The 17,779-nt window shown below is 35.0% G+C and overlaps 1 protein-coding gene across 1 annotated transcript in view; it reads right to left on the bottom strand.

Moving 5' to 3' along the window:
- Window positions 1–1,655: 1,655 nt before the first annotated feature.
- Window positions 1,656–17,779, bottom strand: part of LOC121416330 (nicalin-1-like) — a 34,530-nt gene continuing 18,406 nt past the window's right edge. The window contains exons 7-14 of the mRNA XM_041609893.1: window positions 15,267–15,355; window positions 14,426–14,550; window positions 13,140–13,330; window positions 11,908–12,022; window positions 9,910–10,073; window positions 9,291–9,344; window positions 6,610–6,688; window positions 1,656–2,548 (exon numbers count right to left, since the gene is read on the bottom strand). Coding sequence (XP_041465827.1) covers window positions 2,486–2,548; window positions 6,610–6,688; window positions 9,291–9,344; window positions 9,910–10,073; window positions 11,908–12,022; window positions 13,140–13,330; window positions 14,426–14,550; window positions 15,267–15,355 — 880 coding nt within the window. The 3' untranslated portion in view covers window positions 1,656–2,485. The remainder of the gene's footprint in view (window positions 2,549–6,609; window positions 6,689–9,290; window positions 9,345–9,909; window positions 10,074–11,907; window positions 12,023–13,139; window positions 13,331–14,425; window positions 14,551–15,266; window positions 15,356–17,779) is intronic.

Genomic DNA, 17,779 nt, shown 5'->3' with positions numbered 1-17,779 from the left:
ATCTCGTCTGCATCACACATTTCAGTGATGGCTTTCTGACAGTGAAATGTCCAATATTGTTTTTATGACCATTATCCGATTCAAATTTAAATAAAGAATAGGCTATTGTTATACAGTTAACTGACCGGGATTGACTTTTGACCGGGATTGACTTTTGACCTTGATCTAGCAACCTGAAATTCCACTCGTGATTGGTGATATTTGATGCTTTCTTCCCAACTTTCATGGACAAGGAATATAATCTTTAAAAACATCATAACCCCTGGTTAATTCTTGATACTGATATGGCAATAATGACTCGAAGTTCATTGAGTAAAAAAGACATTTAACCTGAAATTTGTACAAAAGGTTCAGTGATACTTCATAACCTTGATTTCCATGTCTTATCAGATAGGACCTTTTACTTGAAAATTTATGAAATTAAAAGAATCTAAGCTTGGATTTAAGATTTTGATGTTAAAGGGGAATGAAACCTTTGGAACAAGTAGGCTTGTGTCCAAACAGAAAAATCAAAGAAAAAGAACAAAGAAAGTTTGAGAACAATTGGACTAATAATGAGAAAGTTATGAGCATTTGAATATTGCAATCACTAATGCTGGAGATCCTCCCGTTGGCAATGCGACAAGGATGTTTGATGTCACATGTGAACTTTCCTTTTGATGGACTATAAAATACGCTCAAAATGTCTCTTTTTTGCTTTTTCTTATGGTGATACAAACTCTATATCCATGATGTATTCGTTAAAAATCTGTATTACATGCCCTCCTATTAAAAGAACATATGATCTATGGATAGATGTGATAAAAGAGACAATTCAAGTGAAATATATACTAAAGTAATGGGGAGAGTTGTTCACAAGTGACATCACACATCTTTGTCGCATTTCCAATTTGTGGATCTCCATAGCATTAGTGATCGCAATATTCAAATGCTCATAACTTTCTCATTATTTGTCTGATTTTTCTCAAACTTTTGTTGATCTGTTTCTTTAACTTTTCTGTTTTCACACAAGCTATCTTGTTCCGATGGTTTCGTTCTCCTTTAAGGTTGATGCCCCCACAATGGGATGGCGGCAAGAAAAAAAGAATCTTTAGCCAACATATGACGGAAAGTACACACAAAAACAACAACACGCTGGTAAATTGTACATACATGTATGTGAAATATCTAAATTGATTGATTTCAAATTGTGATTTAAATATCTGGGTTCATCATTACACAATTAATTGCCATCAATTGCCAAAATAGCACAGACTGACCAATTGAAATACTAGTTAACGTGCATAGTGTTCAATGTTCATACTCTCTACCTATTTGCTATTGATCACAAATCATTGTGATACATCAAATTGTTTAAAAACATTGACATATCATTAATGAAAAGGATTCCTTTGAAATTCTTACTTTGTGCAAGATTATTACTAACCACACCTGAAACATTGAAAAATAAAAAAAATATCATTTATCAATCAACATTCATCATTTCAACCAATCTTCATTAAGATTAAAACAGTTCAAGGATATGCTAAATGATGCCAGTTCAACTGCAACATATTGATTTCTTGTAATTACCATACTTCTATTCAGATTGAATTGCACAAACTAATCTTATACCCAGACACCTGAAAGAGAAACATGGATGTCATTTTACCATATCCTCAAGGACAATTATGATTAACATTCTTTATTCATGCTCTCATAAATATCATTCCGTGTTCATGACCAAACTTTTCATTATTCAACGTCATTCTTTCATCTGGATACAATATACAGGAGACCACTGTAATCATTTCATTTCCAAATTACTTTCCACAAGATAATGAATGCATGTTCACAAGATGAAGTACAAAGCAACTTCCTCTTTGATGAAATAAAGGATCCCTCACGTTTCACATTTCCATATTTTGAAATAGAGGGACCTTGGAGGATTAAAATCACGTACCCCCCCCCCCATATAAGGATAATGCATAGGATCTCATTACATCAATACATCATCACCCCCCCCCCTCCTGTATCCCAGCCAGTCATACAGTATTATTAACATAATATGGAGTTTTCTTTTATTTTCACTCATTGTAAACACACCACAATAACCCTTCTTTTTTTAAACACAATAATACTTCAATATAACATGCATTAATAGTGCAATTGACTTCAGTCACCTGAAATAATGAAAAACACACATAAAAAACATCTGTATAGAGCCAGACTGAGATAAAACAATAGAATGCAATTACATCCATACATGTTCAAGGATATATCAACAAGTATAGATAGGTCAACACTATTCCTATCTGACTCCAGACAGGGCCTGGTATCACAAAGTTTAAAGATTGATCATCTGCTGATTTTCACGATCGATTGCATTGCTAATTATATGCAATCCATCATAACAAATCAACTGTATGATCAATTGACAAGCCTTGTGTAAATAGACCCAGATGATGTGTACTGTCATAGAAAGCTTAAAGAGTACCACTGCTGACTAGTGTATCTTGGGTTTCTTGGCAACGTAGCTTCTTACGGTGTCCTTCAACATGCTGAAGTTCTACGAGGAAAACAGAAAATGAAAATACAATGTAATAAGAATAATTTAGTTTCAATCATGGGTCCAGCAAAATAGATGGAAATGTGTACAATGCAAACTGAAGTAGATAACAGTCACATAGTTTAGATAAAATATATTAAAGGGAACAACCAAATTTTATTCCATATGAATCCAGAGATCAACATGCTGATATCATCAAACGTCTTCAAGTATACAGTCCGGCCTCTCTTATCCGGACACGTTGGGACCAGCACCAATCCAGATAAGGGATTTATCTGGATCTGGGAGACCCGATATCAAATACACGCAGCTGCTGCCTGCGCCTGCAGCTCCCCAAAGTATTGGCGGTAGCTACTGGTACATGTTACCTAATGTATTGTAGTGGGCATACAGACAGTATTCACTGCAGTGTCAGTGCAAATTATAGGCGGTATTTTTATGGAAATGAAATCAATCAATGGCCAAAATCGTTGGATAATTTACCTGCTAAAATGATTGAGGTATACATCTAGCATACATCGAAAGAAAGAGAATGACTCGATGAAACTCAGTTTTACTATTAGATTTTCGCGGCGGGTATCACAGCTTCGCAATGTCAGCCATTGTTATACTGACTGTAGGCTCAAACACGATAGATGGCATTGTTCGTATCGAGGCCTAGCGTAATTAGCTAGACAGACATGTGCAGAGATGCCAACCTCTTGACACAAAAAATCAGACTGAATATCCTCAAAAATCATATTTTTTAGTGAAAAATCAGATTTTCACGAAAACTCAACATGACCAGTGCAAGCCTTGAATTAAGCAAGGCTTTAAAAAAAATTGCCCCCGGCTCGCGGGCTTTTTACAGGAACCGGGGGCAATTTTCTGGAACCAGGGGCAATTAAAAAAAAGAATATAACTGTGAACCACACTCCAAATTTGTTTATAGTAAGCGCAGCTCCTGCAATTTTTTAATTAGTAGTAAGTAATAGGCTTATTCAAACAACTAAGAAATCAGATTTAAATGTTTAAGTGTGTTTTGACACCCTCACTCCACATCCCCTTTACATGGGCTTATTTACTTTTCATCTTTAATGAACCACAAACAATGAACCACCCCCCCCCAAAAAAAAAAAAAAAAATCTAAATAAATGAATAAAATAAACATATAAAAAAGAGAGAATTCAGATCAAATAATAAATTTAGAAAAAAAAATTTAAGTTTTTTTTTCATGGTTAGAATCACGGTTGTGGGTGAGTGTTTGTGTATGATTGTGACTGTGAGGTGCACTTGGATTGCATATAAATTATGTTAAAGAAATGAAGAAATTAAATCAATATCTAACTCAGTCTATTCAAATTCCAGCACATAGCCACAGGCTACAGTACATGTGATTTTTTAAATGTACATGTTGTAGGTTCATGTACCTTAAGTTTTTCACAAGTTATTTAAAAACGCAGATCTTCACAGAAAATGCCTTTCATTCAGGGAGAGTCTAAATTCTGTGAAAATGTATTCATTAATAACTTAAATATTCATCACAATGAAGGAATCATGAAGTTTTTTGACAGTTTTCAAAAATTAACATGAAATCTAAACTCTATCTGAAACAGAAAATCACCATCACTTAGGCCATTACTGATAGAATTCTCACCCAGAGCTCTGGCAGAGAACGTGAGCTCAAACTGGCTAGCTATTACAAGTACCACACTCAAGTGCACGGCGTCCTCCTATTTTTTTTTTTAGATGGAGCCTTGCTTGTAATTTATTGTCTGATATTTACCTCCCACCAAGAAAGAAATTAAGCTATTATTCACAACTATTGATTTTGGATTAATAAGGCTCCGTTTTGACAAGCAAAGTCGGCGACTGTGAGGATAAAAGACTCGAACATCCTATGTGCTGAGAACGGGGATTTATCTCCTGTGCAATTCAAATTACTATTTCACAGAATTGTGATATCCCGACTGGAAATGTGTGCATTAGAAATTGCACATGGTGAAGTAGGGAAAAACTGTTACCGCTACTGGAAGCATGCGCGTACATGTATTACAGGGAAAAAAAAGACGGACGTAGCTCACTTTTTATGGTACTGAAAAAAAGACGCACTTGGCAATTTGAAACTGTGCTTATACATAGCACACATATATGGGACAAAAACAGGACAATCACAGAAAGTCGGGAAATCGTATTTTTGATGGCCAAAATCGTACTGTCGTATTTTACTTGTTTTATCGTACTAAATACGATAAAATCGTACTGGTTGGCAAGTGTTCGTACCGGATAATAGAGAGATCCGAATAAGGGGAGGCCGGATAAGAGAGGTCGGACTGTAAGAGGGGGATGTCAAGTACAAGACATTTTTGACAGAAATGCACAAAATTGGAATGTAAACTGTCTGAAAAATAAGTGGATGTGGGCGAAGCGAATATTCTCAGTTTCTTGCAAATGTTCCTTGTACCTTGTAGTCATTTGAATTATTTAAAGGACAAGTCCATCCCAACAAAAAGTTGATTTGAATAAAAAGAGAAAAATCCAACAAGCATAACACTGAAAATTTCATCAAAATCGGATGTAAACTAAGAAAGTTATGACATTTTAAAGATTCGCTTAATTTCACAAAACAGTTATATGCACATCCTGGCTGGTATGCAAATGAGGAGACTTTGACGTCATCCATTCACTGTTTCTTTTGTATTTTATGATATGAAGTATGAAATATTCTAATTTTCTCCTCATTGTCCAGTGATACAAGTAATTCCTCTCTGAACATGTAGAATTAGCATTGTTTAATACTATATGGTTCAGTCAAGTTGGTCCTCATTGTCAAATCTGTAAACAAGTGGAATGCCTCTGGCCGTCTCACCTGCATCACGCGGTTCAATATAGCAGCATTGCTGACTTTGAATACTACTCTAACTCGCACAAGATGTTCAGTGATACATGGTTACTCTTATGTCCACTTTTTATGAACTAGACCAATAAACTTACAGAGATATGATGGTTATTCAACAAAAAAAACCCAATTCGGCCAAAGTTCATTGACCTTTGACCTTGGCCATGTGACCTGAAACGCGCACAGGATGTTCAGTGATACTTGATTACTCTAATGTCCAAGTTTAATGAACTAGACCAATAAACTTTCAAAGTTATGATGGTAATTCAACAGATACCCCCGATTTGGCCAAAGTTCATTGACCCTAAATGACCTTTGACCTTAATCATGAGACCTCAAACTTGCACAAAATTTTCAGTGATGCTTGATTACTATTATGTCCAAGTTTCATGAATCAGATCCATAAACTTTCAAAGTTATGAGGGGAAATCAACAGATATCCCCAATTTGGCCAAAGTTCATTGACCCTAAATGACCTTTGACCTTGGTCATGTGACATGAACCTCATGTAGGATGTTCAGTGATACTTGATTAACCTTATGTCCAAGTTTCATGAACTAGGTCCATATATTTTCTAAGTTATGATGACATTTCAAAAACTTAACCTCTGGTTAAGATTTCGATGTTGATTCCTCCAACATGGTCTAAGTTTATTGACCCTAAATGACCTTTGACCTTGGTCATGTGACATGAAACTCTAATAGGATGTTCAGTAATACTTGATTAACCTTATGGCCAAGTTTCATTAACCAGGTCCATATACTTTCTAAGTTATGACGTCATTTCAAAACTTTAACCTCAGGTTAAGATTTGATGTTGACGCCGCCGTCGGAAAAGCGGCGCCTATAGTCTCACTTTGCTTCGCAGGTGAGACAAAATGAAATATTGTATAATTCAAACAAAAAAAACAAAAGAAATAGTGAGTGATGGACATCATCGACCTATTTGTGCATATCACCGTTTTGTGAAAAATAATTGAATCATAACTTTCTTATTTTACATCTGATTTTGATGAAATTTTCAGCACTATGCTAGTTTGATTTTTCTCTATTCAAGTCAGCATTTTCCTGGGGTGGACTTGACCTTTAATATGAGACAAATCATTTCATGAAGATCAATATTTGATGATATTGGTAAATTGTTTATCAGATTACATGAGAATGGGGTAACAGAATGAACTTACTTGCACTGTTAGATAGATAAGCCCAAGGTAGCTTGCTATGCCCGCAGCCAGGAACAGGTCAAACACAGCTGGTTTTACACTGAAATGATAACATGACATACAAGGCCTCTTCAAATGTGTCTTAATAAAGAAATTGTTCATGAGTCATTAAATTTGGAAATGTCTCAAGTGTTAATGGCATTTGGGTGTTCAAGGGGTCTTGAAAACAGCAATATGGTAAGTGAACTAGTTAAGACTTAAATTCAGAAAGCATGAACCAATTAGATAATCAATACAAACTGTGCATATATTCACCTGTACGCTCAAAACACTTACATTTAGAGACATTAACTTCTTACACCCAGGAAGAAAAGAAAGTGTATAGGGTAATGAAGACTAAAATATGTGCAGTTGCTGAATAATGGTCAGAATATGCATGGCATTCCTCCTTGGTGGCCAGTCTCATCCAAGCAAGAATAATACACTGTCCCACATGTTCTTATCTGGGTGGTAAACTTGGATTTAATGATTCCCAAAGTTAGGTTTATGTAAATATACTAGCTCTAGATCCATGATGACAACTGACCTTGATATCAAAGAGTTTGTCGCAACATAATTGTTGTTGTGACTACTTGCATTAGCTTTTGATCCCAAAGTCTAAATAACATCAAATATTGATGATATTTCTCTGTTGGCATTCTCCACTTAAAAATGATTTAATTCAGCCAACCATGAGAAAAGATATCACTGTCCATAGTGAACCAGGCGTATCTAATTAACCCTATCTTTACTTGGCTTTTTCAGACCAACATATTCTGGCAGGGGGGTCAATTTGACCCCCCCCCCCCACTCAGATCTTGGCAATTGATTGTGTGATCACTGCAAAAATTTGCACACGTGTAGAGCCGGATGTGATCTACAAGACTGTACAGTAAAATTTTCAAAAAATTTATTGCTTGTACTTTTGTATTAATTCATTGTGCAAATAAACATGAAATTTGCCATAATTTTTTATTTTGTGCATGTTATTGCCTTTTAACTCACTTTCTATAGCTAGGAGAATGCTAATTTTTGATGAACATATAAATTTTTACATTTCTAACAAAAATCTACAAAAAAATCGCTGAAAAATAATCAATTTCCTATGTATCATATTGTTTTTTTTTATTTTTATGTATATCTTTGTTTATTCAAAGCTTTGGGGGTTTTTTGCGATGAACTTTGTCAGGGACTCTTTTGCGATCATAAATAAAATAAATCCATCTAAAACAAAAAAGGAAAAATAATCATACATTTATGATTTTCGGTTGAAAAACACAATTTACATTGACTTTGTATACGTTATCACGCTTTTGAGCAATTTTTAGACCAACATGTGCTTACAAAATATTGCACAAGACTTGGAGGTAAAAAGTCAGCAAGCAGCATGGTAAAAAAACGATTGCGCTGCGGCATATTGTTAAAGCCAAAACAATCCATTATATCTCAACACATTAACTACTAATAAAAAGATTAGGGTCCGGTTGCATAAGAGTTACTATTATGGTAATTTTACCATCCAATGGTAACTACCATGGTAACAATGACCTACAGCCAATCAGAATCAAGGATTCCATGCAAGTTACCATTGGATGGCCGCCAAGTTTCCATAATAGTAGCTTATATGCCACACTGCCAAGGAGTTAACTGCTTACCGTAAGTAACGGTGTATTAACCGCACCCGTGTTAGGCCTATATTTACATGCATATTTGAGGTACGAAGAAACAAAAACTAAGTTTAAGATTTCAAAGTATCCAAAGAGATTATCGGAAATCTGCTGTTCTTGATAAATTCATCTACAAATGTTAGAAAGAAAGAACAGTCCCGACAATATTGGCCACTTACACACTCACCTCACAGTCACAGTGTGCACACACACACAGCACTGCCATTACATTGCAAACTACGATACAGTACCAGTCATGCCAGTACATTTTATCAAATCATAATCTGTGACTTTCCCAGCGTAGGAGGAAGAAACATTCACATTTCTTGCATCACAACCTCACAATCACTTTCAGAAATTTGATGTCTTAGCATGAATTTTGGATACGGGATTACAGGAAGGTTCAAGAAACAAAGAAATTGACATTTTTTCCAGTTGTTTTTTACGGCTTCGTGCCGTCTCTCTCCTGCGTGGCTTACATGGTATTCATGAAAAGCAAACAGGAAGGAAAAAAAAACAAGCTGGCGCGCGCGAAACTGGAATTTGAATAGCGCCAGCTTAAGTCGCACTATAACCATAGTAGAACGCAATCTCTGAGCTCACTCAACTCTCGCACAGCGGTGACAAAATATTACCGAGATGCTTGGCGTCTCTTTTAACTTAGCCAAGGAACTTCGCTACTTTGAATCGAGAATAAAGTCAAAATTAGTGTCATTAAGGTAGGTGCGTTTGTTATGGACAATATTTCATTAATCGCTTCCCCATTACCCGCTGCTCATACCCCTCAAAACGACAATGCCTGTGGGGGGCTACGCCCGGCCACTCGATGTGTTGTGAACTGGCAGACATCGTACATGTACGGGAGGGGTTACGGCGGGCTGGCTCAGACCCGTCACCGTGTATAAACCGCACCCCCGACTTTTGCTTCTATCCCACCGAGAAAAAGGTGCGGTTAATACACCGTTACTTACGGTAAATCAATTTGATAATACTTACTTGTAAGCATGCACAGTGAACTTGAGACCGTCGTAGAAAACATACTCAGGTTCCCTAAAAATATATAAAAGATATAAACATAAAACTCTCACAAGTTGATAATAGGGATGACTGTCAGAAATTGACAACTAAGAAAAATGAAACTATTGGCTTCACACATTGTTTTACTTACAGCTGTTAAACACAAATTAACAATGCTCCCATTCTACACTACAATGAACATTTTTGTATGGTAAAACATTTCCTGAAGCTAGTGAATTTACATTGCATCCAAAGGGTATTGATGATTAAAAGTTCATACTAAATATATTTTTTTTTAACGAAATAATGTGTAATAAAGGGGGGAGGGGTCTTCTGCATTTATGCTTATAATTGCATTAACCATTTCAACATATTCATTCAATCTATACTTCTGATTCATTATATTTCATATTTCCTGCATGTAATTTTGATTTATTTTTTACATCATATGATTTTCAATGGGATACATGTATATTAATGTATCTTCTGTTTTATAAATTAATTGAGTTTTGATGTTGATCTGTATTAAAACCAATAAAAAAAATGAATTTGTAATTGAGCTGTCATTGTAAGTTTGATATAGCATGATCTTGCAAACCTCTTATCTGCTTTGATGGTTAGCCGTTTGACATCTTTGAGGTGCCTAGAGAGGGCGCTCTGTAGTGTCTGCAGTAAAGGTTGATCTTTGGTTAATAGCTGTGCTGACCTGGGCTCAGATGATAAATACTTTATCCAGGAATCTATCGAGTCCTTATTCACATCCTGGGAATGTAAATGAACAATAGAAGGATTAAAATGGGTGTTGACAAGTTCAGTGTGGCAAAGTTTGATGTCAAGAAGTTTGGTGTTGAGAAATACAGTCCAACCTCCTGTATCCAGCCTCCCCTTATCCGGAACCTTGATAAACACTTGCTTAGTTTTTTTTTTCAATTTAGTATGTGGGGAAATGAGATTTCAATCTAAAATCAAAATTCCTACACAAACTCTCTTTGATTACATACATTTTTCAATACAGTCTACCTACAACCGCATTATTTTTATGAAAATATCTTACCCAAATTACGAAAGAACTTAGGATAATTTTCCAGTAAATCACAATGCAGCGCAACCAAAAAATAAAATTTGGTGTTGACAAGTACAGTGTTGGGAAGTTGAAAAGCATGCTATTGGCAAGTTTGCATAGCCCTGGAAAGCAGGAGCACCCCACCCCTCTTCAAGAATTTTCAGGGGGAGGCGGTGCTTTGTATATTATGGTGACACAACATTTGCTCCTGAGACATTTGCTCCGGTCTTAAAGGGGCAGTTCACCCTGACAAAAACTTTCTTGTAAAAATAGCAGAAAAAATAGTAAAAAAAATTGCCGACCGAAGGTTTGAGAAAAATTCATCAAATAATTAAAAAGTTATTAGAATTTCAATGATTTGATTTGTGACGTCATATGCGAGCAGCATTTCTACATAGCGAATGGTAAAAAATCAATGAAATGTCATTTTCTCAGAAAATTGAAAATGGTTTTCACTGTACCTTTTGTATATCAATAGACAAATCATTTTACACCCGATCATGAATAGAAAACAAAATTAAGTCATCAGGAACCATACAAAATTTGAAATTCATGCATTTTATATTACATAACACATGGGGCAGCTGCTCGTTTATGACGTCACATATCCAAAACTTTGAACTCTAATAACTTTCTTACTCTTCAACGGATTTTTCTCAAACATTCACCAATATTTTTTACTATTTTTTCTTATATTTTTACAACAAAGTTTTCTTCAGGGTGAACTTCCCCTTTAATATCTCAGAAGGCATAGGGTTAGAGTCAGGATTGTAAGAAAATTTCTGGTTCAGAATAATGCAAAGATTAGGATTATAGTTTTTTTTTTTAGTTTTGGAAATTAGATTTATATTTTGCTTAACCTGCAGATCTTGCATCGGAGCAAATGTCATAGAACCGTATATAGGCAACACCCCTGGATATTAGATTGGTATGCACAAATTTAGGAATTTGACCAATATCTAGTTTCATTTTAGGAGCGAGAGTCATTTTTCTTTACTGCTCATCAATTTTTTTTTCCTCTTCAAAAGTCGCTTCCAACCCCCTGGCAAGTTTGCTATTGACAAGTGTTGATAGCTGGTGTTGGTGATGCCAATGGCGCTCTACGTAACCATGTTTATGAAATACTTGAATGCAACACGTCTCAATCTTCATTGAGCTCATTACTAAATACATAGAACAGTTTGCATTAGCAGAGAATTGGAAGAAACTGCAACATATGTTCATATTTATACCATTATACCAACAAGGCTTCAAAACTTCTTTTCTGAAAAGAATACATTATTATACAATGACCTAGTGATATATCCTGTGCAAAGCACATACAGGAATGTGTAGAAAATGGTAAATTTAAAAAAACCTAATTTCTAAAAGTTTCAAAATTCTTCGTTCTAAAACCGAGATAATATATCAATTTTAGAATGTAGAGTAACCAAAAATAAAGAGCTTAAAAAAAGCTGAAATTACAAACTGTGTATTGCTAATGACTTCAAATCAATACATGCAAATTGATTGAAACAATGATATCATACTTACATATCCATCGACAAAGACCTCCATATCTGAGGATCCTATACCAAATATATGATGAGCAAGAGTTTCAGCGATGATCTTCACATTTCTTGCAAGCTTATTAGAATCTACCCTGGAACTGAAATAATAAATACATTATACATGTGAATCTGCCAACGTTAAATCTCTTGATACAAGAGAAATATCTTCAATTTAGGCTAAATATAATATAAAAGACAAAAATAAAGCATACTTTCCACGTGTTCTGGTCTGGAAAAATGATCCAATTTGACAGATTGTACATGCACATACATGTACATTCATAAGTGTTTAAAGAATAAACCCTACCAGGTACCCATTCACCCCACCTGGGTCGAGAGCAGCACAATGTGGGTATATTTCTTGCTGATGGAAAACACTCCATAGCTGGGATTTGAATCCACGTCCCTCTGATTGAAAGACGAGAGTCGTAACCACTAGGCCACAACACCCCCATCATTATTTTTCAGATTAGAGTAATTTATTTGGAATATATTTATTGTATATTTTTTTCACTTATCATTACAAGCGCAAGACCAATCACTGCAATGGTAACTACTATTCATTTCCATCTGAGTTGCGTTTCATATAGCTGTTCAATAGCCGACTACACTACGGCAAGAAAAACAGATTTCTCAATAAATAAACATCAAGTCTGTGAATATGTAAATTTTGATAACAACTTCTTGGATAACATGATTTTTTGGTAAAAAGTAAAAATTTTGTTACAGAAAACATAACATTTGTACATTACTAGTAATTCAAAGAAAAACTGGGATCACATTCACTGTGAGCAAAGCAGCAAAAAAAAAATGACCATTTTGTACCCGTTCCATGCACTAAACTTGAGGGAGAAATCTAAATTGATAAAATTCACCACTATCTAGTTGTTCCATGTACTATATATTTCAGGGAGAACTCTAAATGGATAAAATTCAGCTTTCTAGCCATTTTTCAAAAGGGCTACAGTACGGCTATAAATGAGAGAGAAAACAGCTACACAAAGGGTTCAAAACGGCAAGTTGCTAACTGTGACTTCAGGGGGTGTTTCATCAATATTTTCGTCCGACAAGTTGTCAGATCTGACAACTTTCCTGGATTCTGATTGGTTGAGAAGCATTGCTACTACAGTAACTTTCGGATCTTGTTGGATAAAAAGTCCAACAAGTCCTTTCATGAAACGCTCTCCAGTTGTGCAATACCCAGTGTAAACTTACCTATCATCTGTAATGGTAGACCTTGAGGCACTGTCATAGGCAGAGAGATGAGAAAGGGTTCCTGCAGGAAGTCTTTGCATGCTAAACCTTTCATGTTCCCACGCCAACCAATCATCAGCTAGGTTAATACGCTTATGAACCATACTGAACTTCATTGATGGGTACAGGGACCTGGTAACGTTTTCAAGACCCTGGAGAAGAGATGATGGTGTATAGGGATGGGTGAGTCAGGTACAGTCAATTCACAACGTTGATGGAAATGATTTGCAAGATACCACATTATCATCCATACCGAGTGAGTAAAAAAAAAATTGACGCCTCACAAATCCCCAATTCAAGGAAAATATATGTCATGAACGTATAACCATTATATATGGCCAGGAGTATCTTCTCCAAAATAATTTCAAACCATATCTATGTGGTATGTCTTCGCACTTGGATAATCAGGAGGTATTCTTTACTATGTAAATTTGTGCCAATGATGGCATAATCCCACATGGGTTAGTTTGCAAATCCCTTTTCAATGCAATTAACTTGAAAATTGACACTAAAAAGTGTTTATTAAACAATTCTTATGTTAATTATTGAAACTGTGTTCTGCACTAGAAATTAATGCAACCATTGTAGGATTAGTACATCATTGACATTTGGGGAGTGTTTCATCAATATTTTCATCCAACGAGTTGTCAGATCTGACATCTTTCCTTGATTGTGATTGGCTGAGAGGCACTGCTCCTATGGTAACTGTCGGATAAACTGGTACTTGTCGGATAAAATGTCTGACAAGTCCTTTCATGAAACGCCCCCCAGGATAACAGTAAAGGGTACCAGTAAAGATGTATTACATAGTGTAGAGTTTGGAATTTTACATGACGATTCATTCTGATTGGGTGCTAAATCAAAATAAAACATCTGCATTTTTTTTCATAATTCCTTGTCCCAAACATGCCCTGCTGAAATTGTCTATAACTTTCTGATACCAAATAATGTCATAATAAAGAAAATTAAAAATATTATTGAGAGAGGACAATATTATTCATATTTCCAAAAAATAACCCCCCCCCCCCCCCCGAATGATAAAAATATTTCTAATATAACTCCATCATTTACCTTTCACCAGAGATTGAAATAGGCTTGAAAACCATTAAAATATACAGATGGGCAAAGTACACATTGAATTCATTCTGCAAATAAACAGATCCTATCCTAGGTGCATTATTGCTCAAAGTATATCCATTCCTCATTAATCATTCTCAGTTTAGGGGGTTTCCCCTTTGTATACCAACCTGCAATATTTGATGAGATTCTGAACCCTCCTTAGGTGGTTTAGATACATGTAAGTAGAGTTCATCACTGGCACCAATCGTATCAAGGCACATCACATAGGATACATCACTCAACAGAGAAGATTCTAATAAAAAAAAAGATACATTTTAACATAAGGTTAGAAAAGCACAAAGTTAATCTATCAGCATGTATCCAAATGAGAGCGAATTTGGCTCAGTCGGTAAAGCGTCTGCCCGTCCAACCAAGGATTGTGGGTAGAGTCCACCACGGGAGGATAACTGAAGCCAGTGTGTTGGGTGTAAACGTCTCTCCCATGTTTCATAGATGCAGGCTATGTTACCACGGAAAATCATCATAACTATCATCATCAAATGCAATAAATTTGGTACATCAATTTAGAGAGATGCTTAGATGATAGATACTTAGATAAAAATCATGTTAAGCAGGGCCCATTGGGAGAACATTTTTGGAACTGAAATGGCTAACCTGGGTAAAATATGACATTATTTTTATTATTAGGAGAAACAAAATACATAGAAAAGCACTTCAAAAATAGCACCAATAGTACCAAGACACAATTACTCTACAGAGCATGCTTATGCCCAAATCAAGAGAAGATTTCAAAAGAAATTTATTTTATTTCAACTGAATAGGTTCCAAAAAGCAAGAATCTAAACATCTTGTTCTACAAAACATTTTCCATTATCAATTGAAATACCTTATAGATGTATTTCTTTATTTAATGGTCTACAAGTGTGCCAAAAAAATGAGAGGCAGTCAAGAGTAAAATACAAGAAACCTGATGATCAACCGAAAACTGAATGTAGAAATAGAACTCACCTTGACTCTCTAGCTGATCTTCAATCCATCTTTTAGTTCCATGATAGTTGAATTTACCCCCACCAGACAGGAAGAATAGCAGGTTATACCTGAATAAATACAAACACCATTGAATTCCATTTGAACCTTACCTATTGTGATGCTACAAGGAATGCAGCATGTGTTTAAATAATAGGAAATGGCATTGTGTGTGAATAACACCTGAATAAGGAAGCATTTAGAAAGATTTGGGTCAATTTGGATAATTTGGAATTTGACCTCATAGGGTCTATCCAGGATACAAGTGTTTCCTGTACAGTTTCTTCTCAATAAGACAGACTCTGGAATCAAGAAATAGGCTGCTGAGTTCTTTGAAGATTATAGCTGAAGTAGAAAAATGATCAAGCCTCTCTTAAGTTTTGGTAGCCCCCCCCCCCAAACAATTGTCCACTATTCCAATTTATTACAACATCAAATTGAACGTGTCTATCCTAAGACTGATATGGTGTGGGCAGCATAAACTGTTAACCGAGTTTCTTAGGTACATACAAGGTTGGCAATTTTTTTGATTTTTTAAAAAAAATCAAAAAATCAGATTTTTTTATTTAAATCAGATTTTTTTTATCTTTTAAAAGTTCCTTCGAAAAAAAAGGGTAATTTTCCCCCCTTACTCTTACAATGACATCAATATTGATGTTATACATTTCACCCCTAATATTGTTCTTAACCACATATTTTGTAATTAAAATCCAGTAAAAATGGACAATTAAAAATAAATTTGAGGAATCATGTATCTGAACTTAATTCTATCATACATAGGCCTATGAAGGAATATTCCATAGGGAATTCCCAGTGAGTAGAGAAAATTCCCCTCTGTGATTTTTCATTCAAATATTTAAAAAATCCAAGAGAAAAAAAATCCTTATCAAAACTGCCAACAAACCCTTTGCCAATTACTAGTATTCATGTATATTGTAAGAGAAATAATTCAAATCAATGATTTTTTTTTTCAATTAGTCACAGCTTTACAATAGTCAAAGAGAGACTACAACTGTATATGTTTAGGATCTTTTTAGTTTGATAAAAAGCTCTTCTCTTGCTACAGATATAGATGCAAAACTCTCAGTTTTGGAGAACAATATAAGAGATAGCTTAGTCAAAGGGTGACTATACTACATTATGTTACTGTGATTTTTTACATTAATCTACAATTTTTATTCCCATATTCTCTACAAAAAAATCTGTTTGATCCATGAAGTATGAAAAAAAATCTACTTACTTTTAACTTAAAGGATAAAAACTGCAAAACTGCTTAAATTACAACATATGTATTACAAAAAGAAGTATTTTATTTTAAATGAGACACAGCTTACAACTGCCAATGATTGTAACTGAAGTACCTGCATCTTAACATTTAAATGCAGTGTTAAATGTTTATTCTGAGTTTTGCAAATTGTTGTTATAGAGCTCTTTCCATTATTACATGCAGATACAAAACTTCCATTATTTGTAGCACTGAACATAAAATGGGCTGCAGTGACTTAAAAGGTTTATAAGAGAAAGCTTTTCTCAACAGTCAAATTATGACTGTACTACATTATGTTAATGTGATTTTTATAATTATGTTATTTAAAACATCAAATGTATGATAAATGTAACAATACGAAATAAGAGGCATGTTAAATATGTTGATTACATGCAGGTATCATTTTTTATTTTACATGACAGAAGTAGTTATGTGTAGGCGAAGGATCAAAACTGGAAAACTGCCGACAAACCTTTTCTCATTGACTTTTGTATATTATATATTTTTTTTTACAAACTGCTCTCTGAAAAGTCTTTGGATTATGTGAAAACTTTATGTTAAGAAAGAAATTGACTAATAATAACTGACAAAGAATGTAAAATTTCAGAAGAAAAACTCGACATAATTTACAAACAAGTGGAATGCCTCTGGCCGTCTCACCTGCATCACGCGGTTCAATATAGCAGCAGTGCTGACTTTGCATACTACTCTGACTCGCACAAGATGTTCAGTGATACATGGTTACTCTTATGTCCTCTTTTTATGAACTAGACCAATAAACTTACAGAGATATGATGGTTATTCAACAAAAAACCCCAACATGGCCAAAGTTCATTGACCTTACATGACCTTTGACCTTGATCATGTGACCTGAAACTCGAACAGGATGTTCAGTGATACTTGATTACTCTTATGTACAAGTTTCATGAATCAGATCCATAAACTTTCAAAGTTATGATGGTAATTCAACAGATACACCCAATTCGGCTAAAGTTCATTGACCTTTGACCTTGGACATGTGACCTGAAACACGCACAGGATGTTCAGTGATACTTGATTACTCTAATGTCCAAGTTTAACGAACTAGACCAATAAACTTTCAAAGTTATGATGGTAATTCAACAGATATCCCCGATTCGGCCAAAGTTCATTGACCCTAAATGACCTTTGACCTTAATCATGAGACCTGAAACTTGCACAAAATGTTCAGTGATGCTTGATTACTATT

Source organism: Lytechinus variegatus, chromosome 5 (genome assembly GCF_018143015.1).
Source record: "Lytechinus variegatus isolate NC3 chromosome 5, Lvar_3.0, whole genome shotgun sequence".
Taxonomy (NCBI): Eukaryota; Metazoa; Echinodermata; class Echinoidea; order Temnopleuroida; family Toxopneustidae; genus Lytechinus; species Lytechinus variegatus.
Note: the sequence above shows the minus strand (reverse complement) of the source record. Positions and strands in the feature narration are given on the sequence as shown.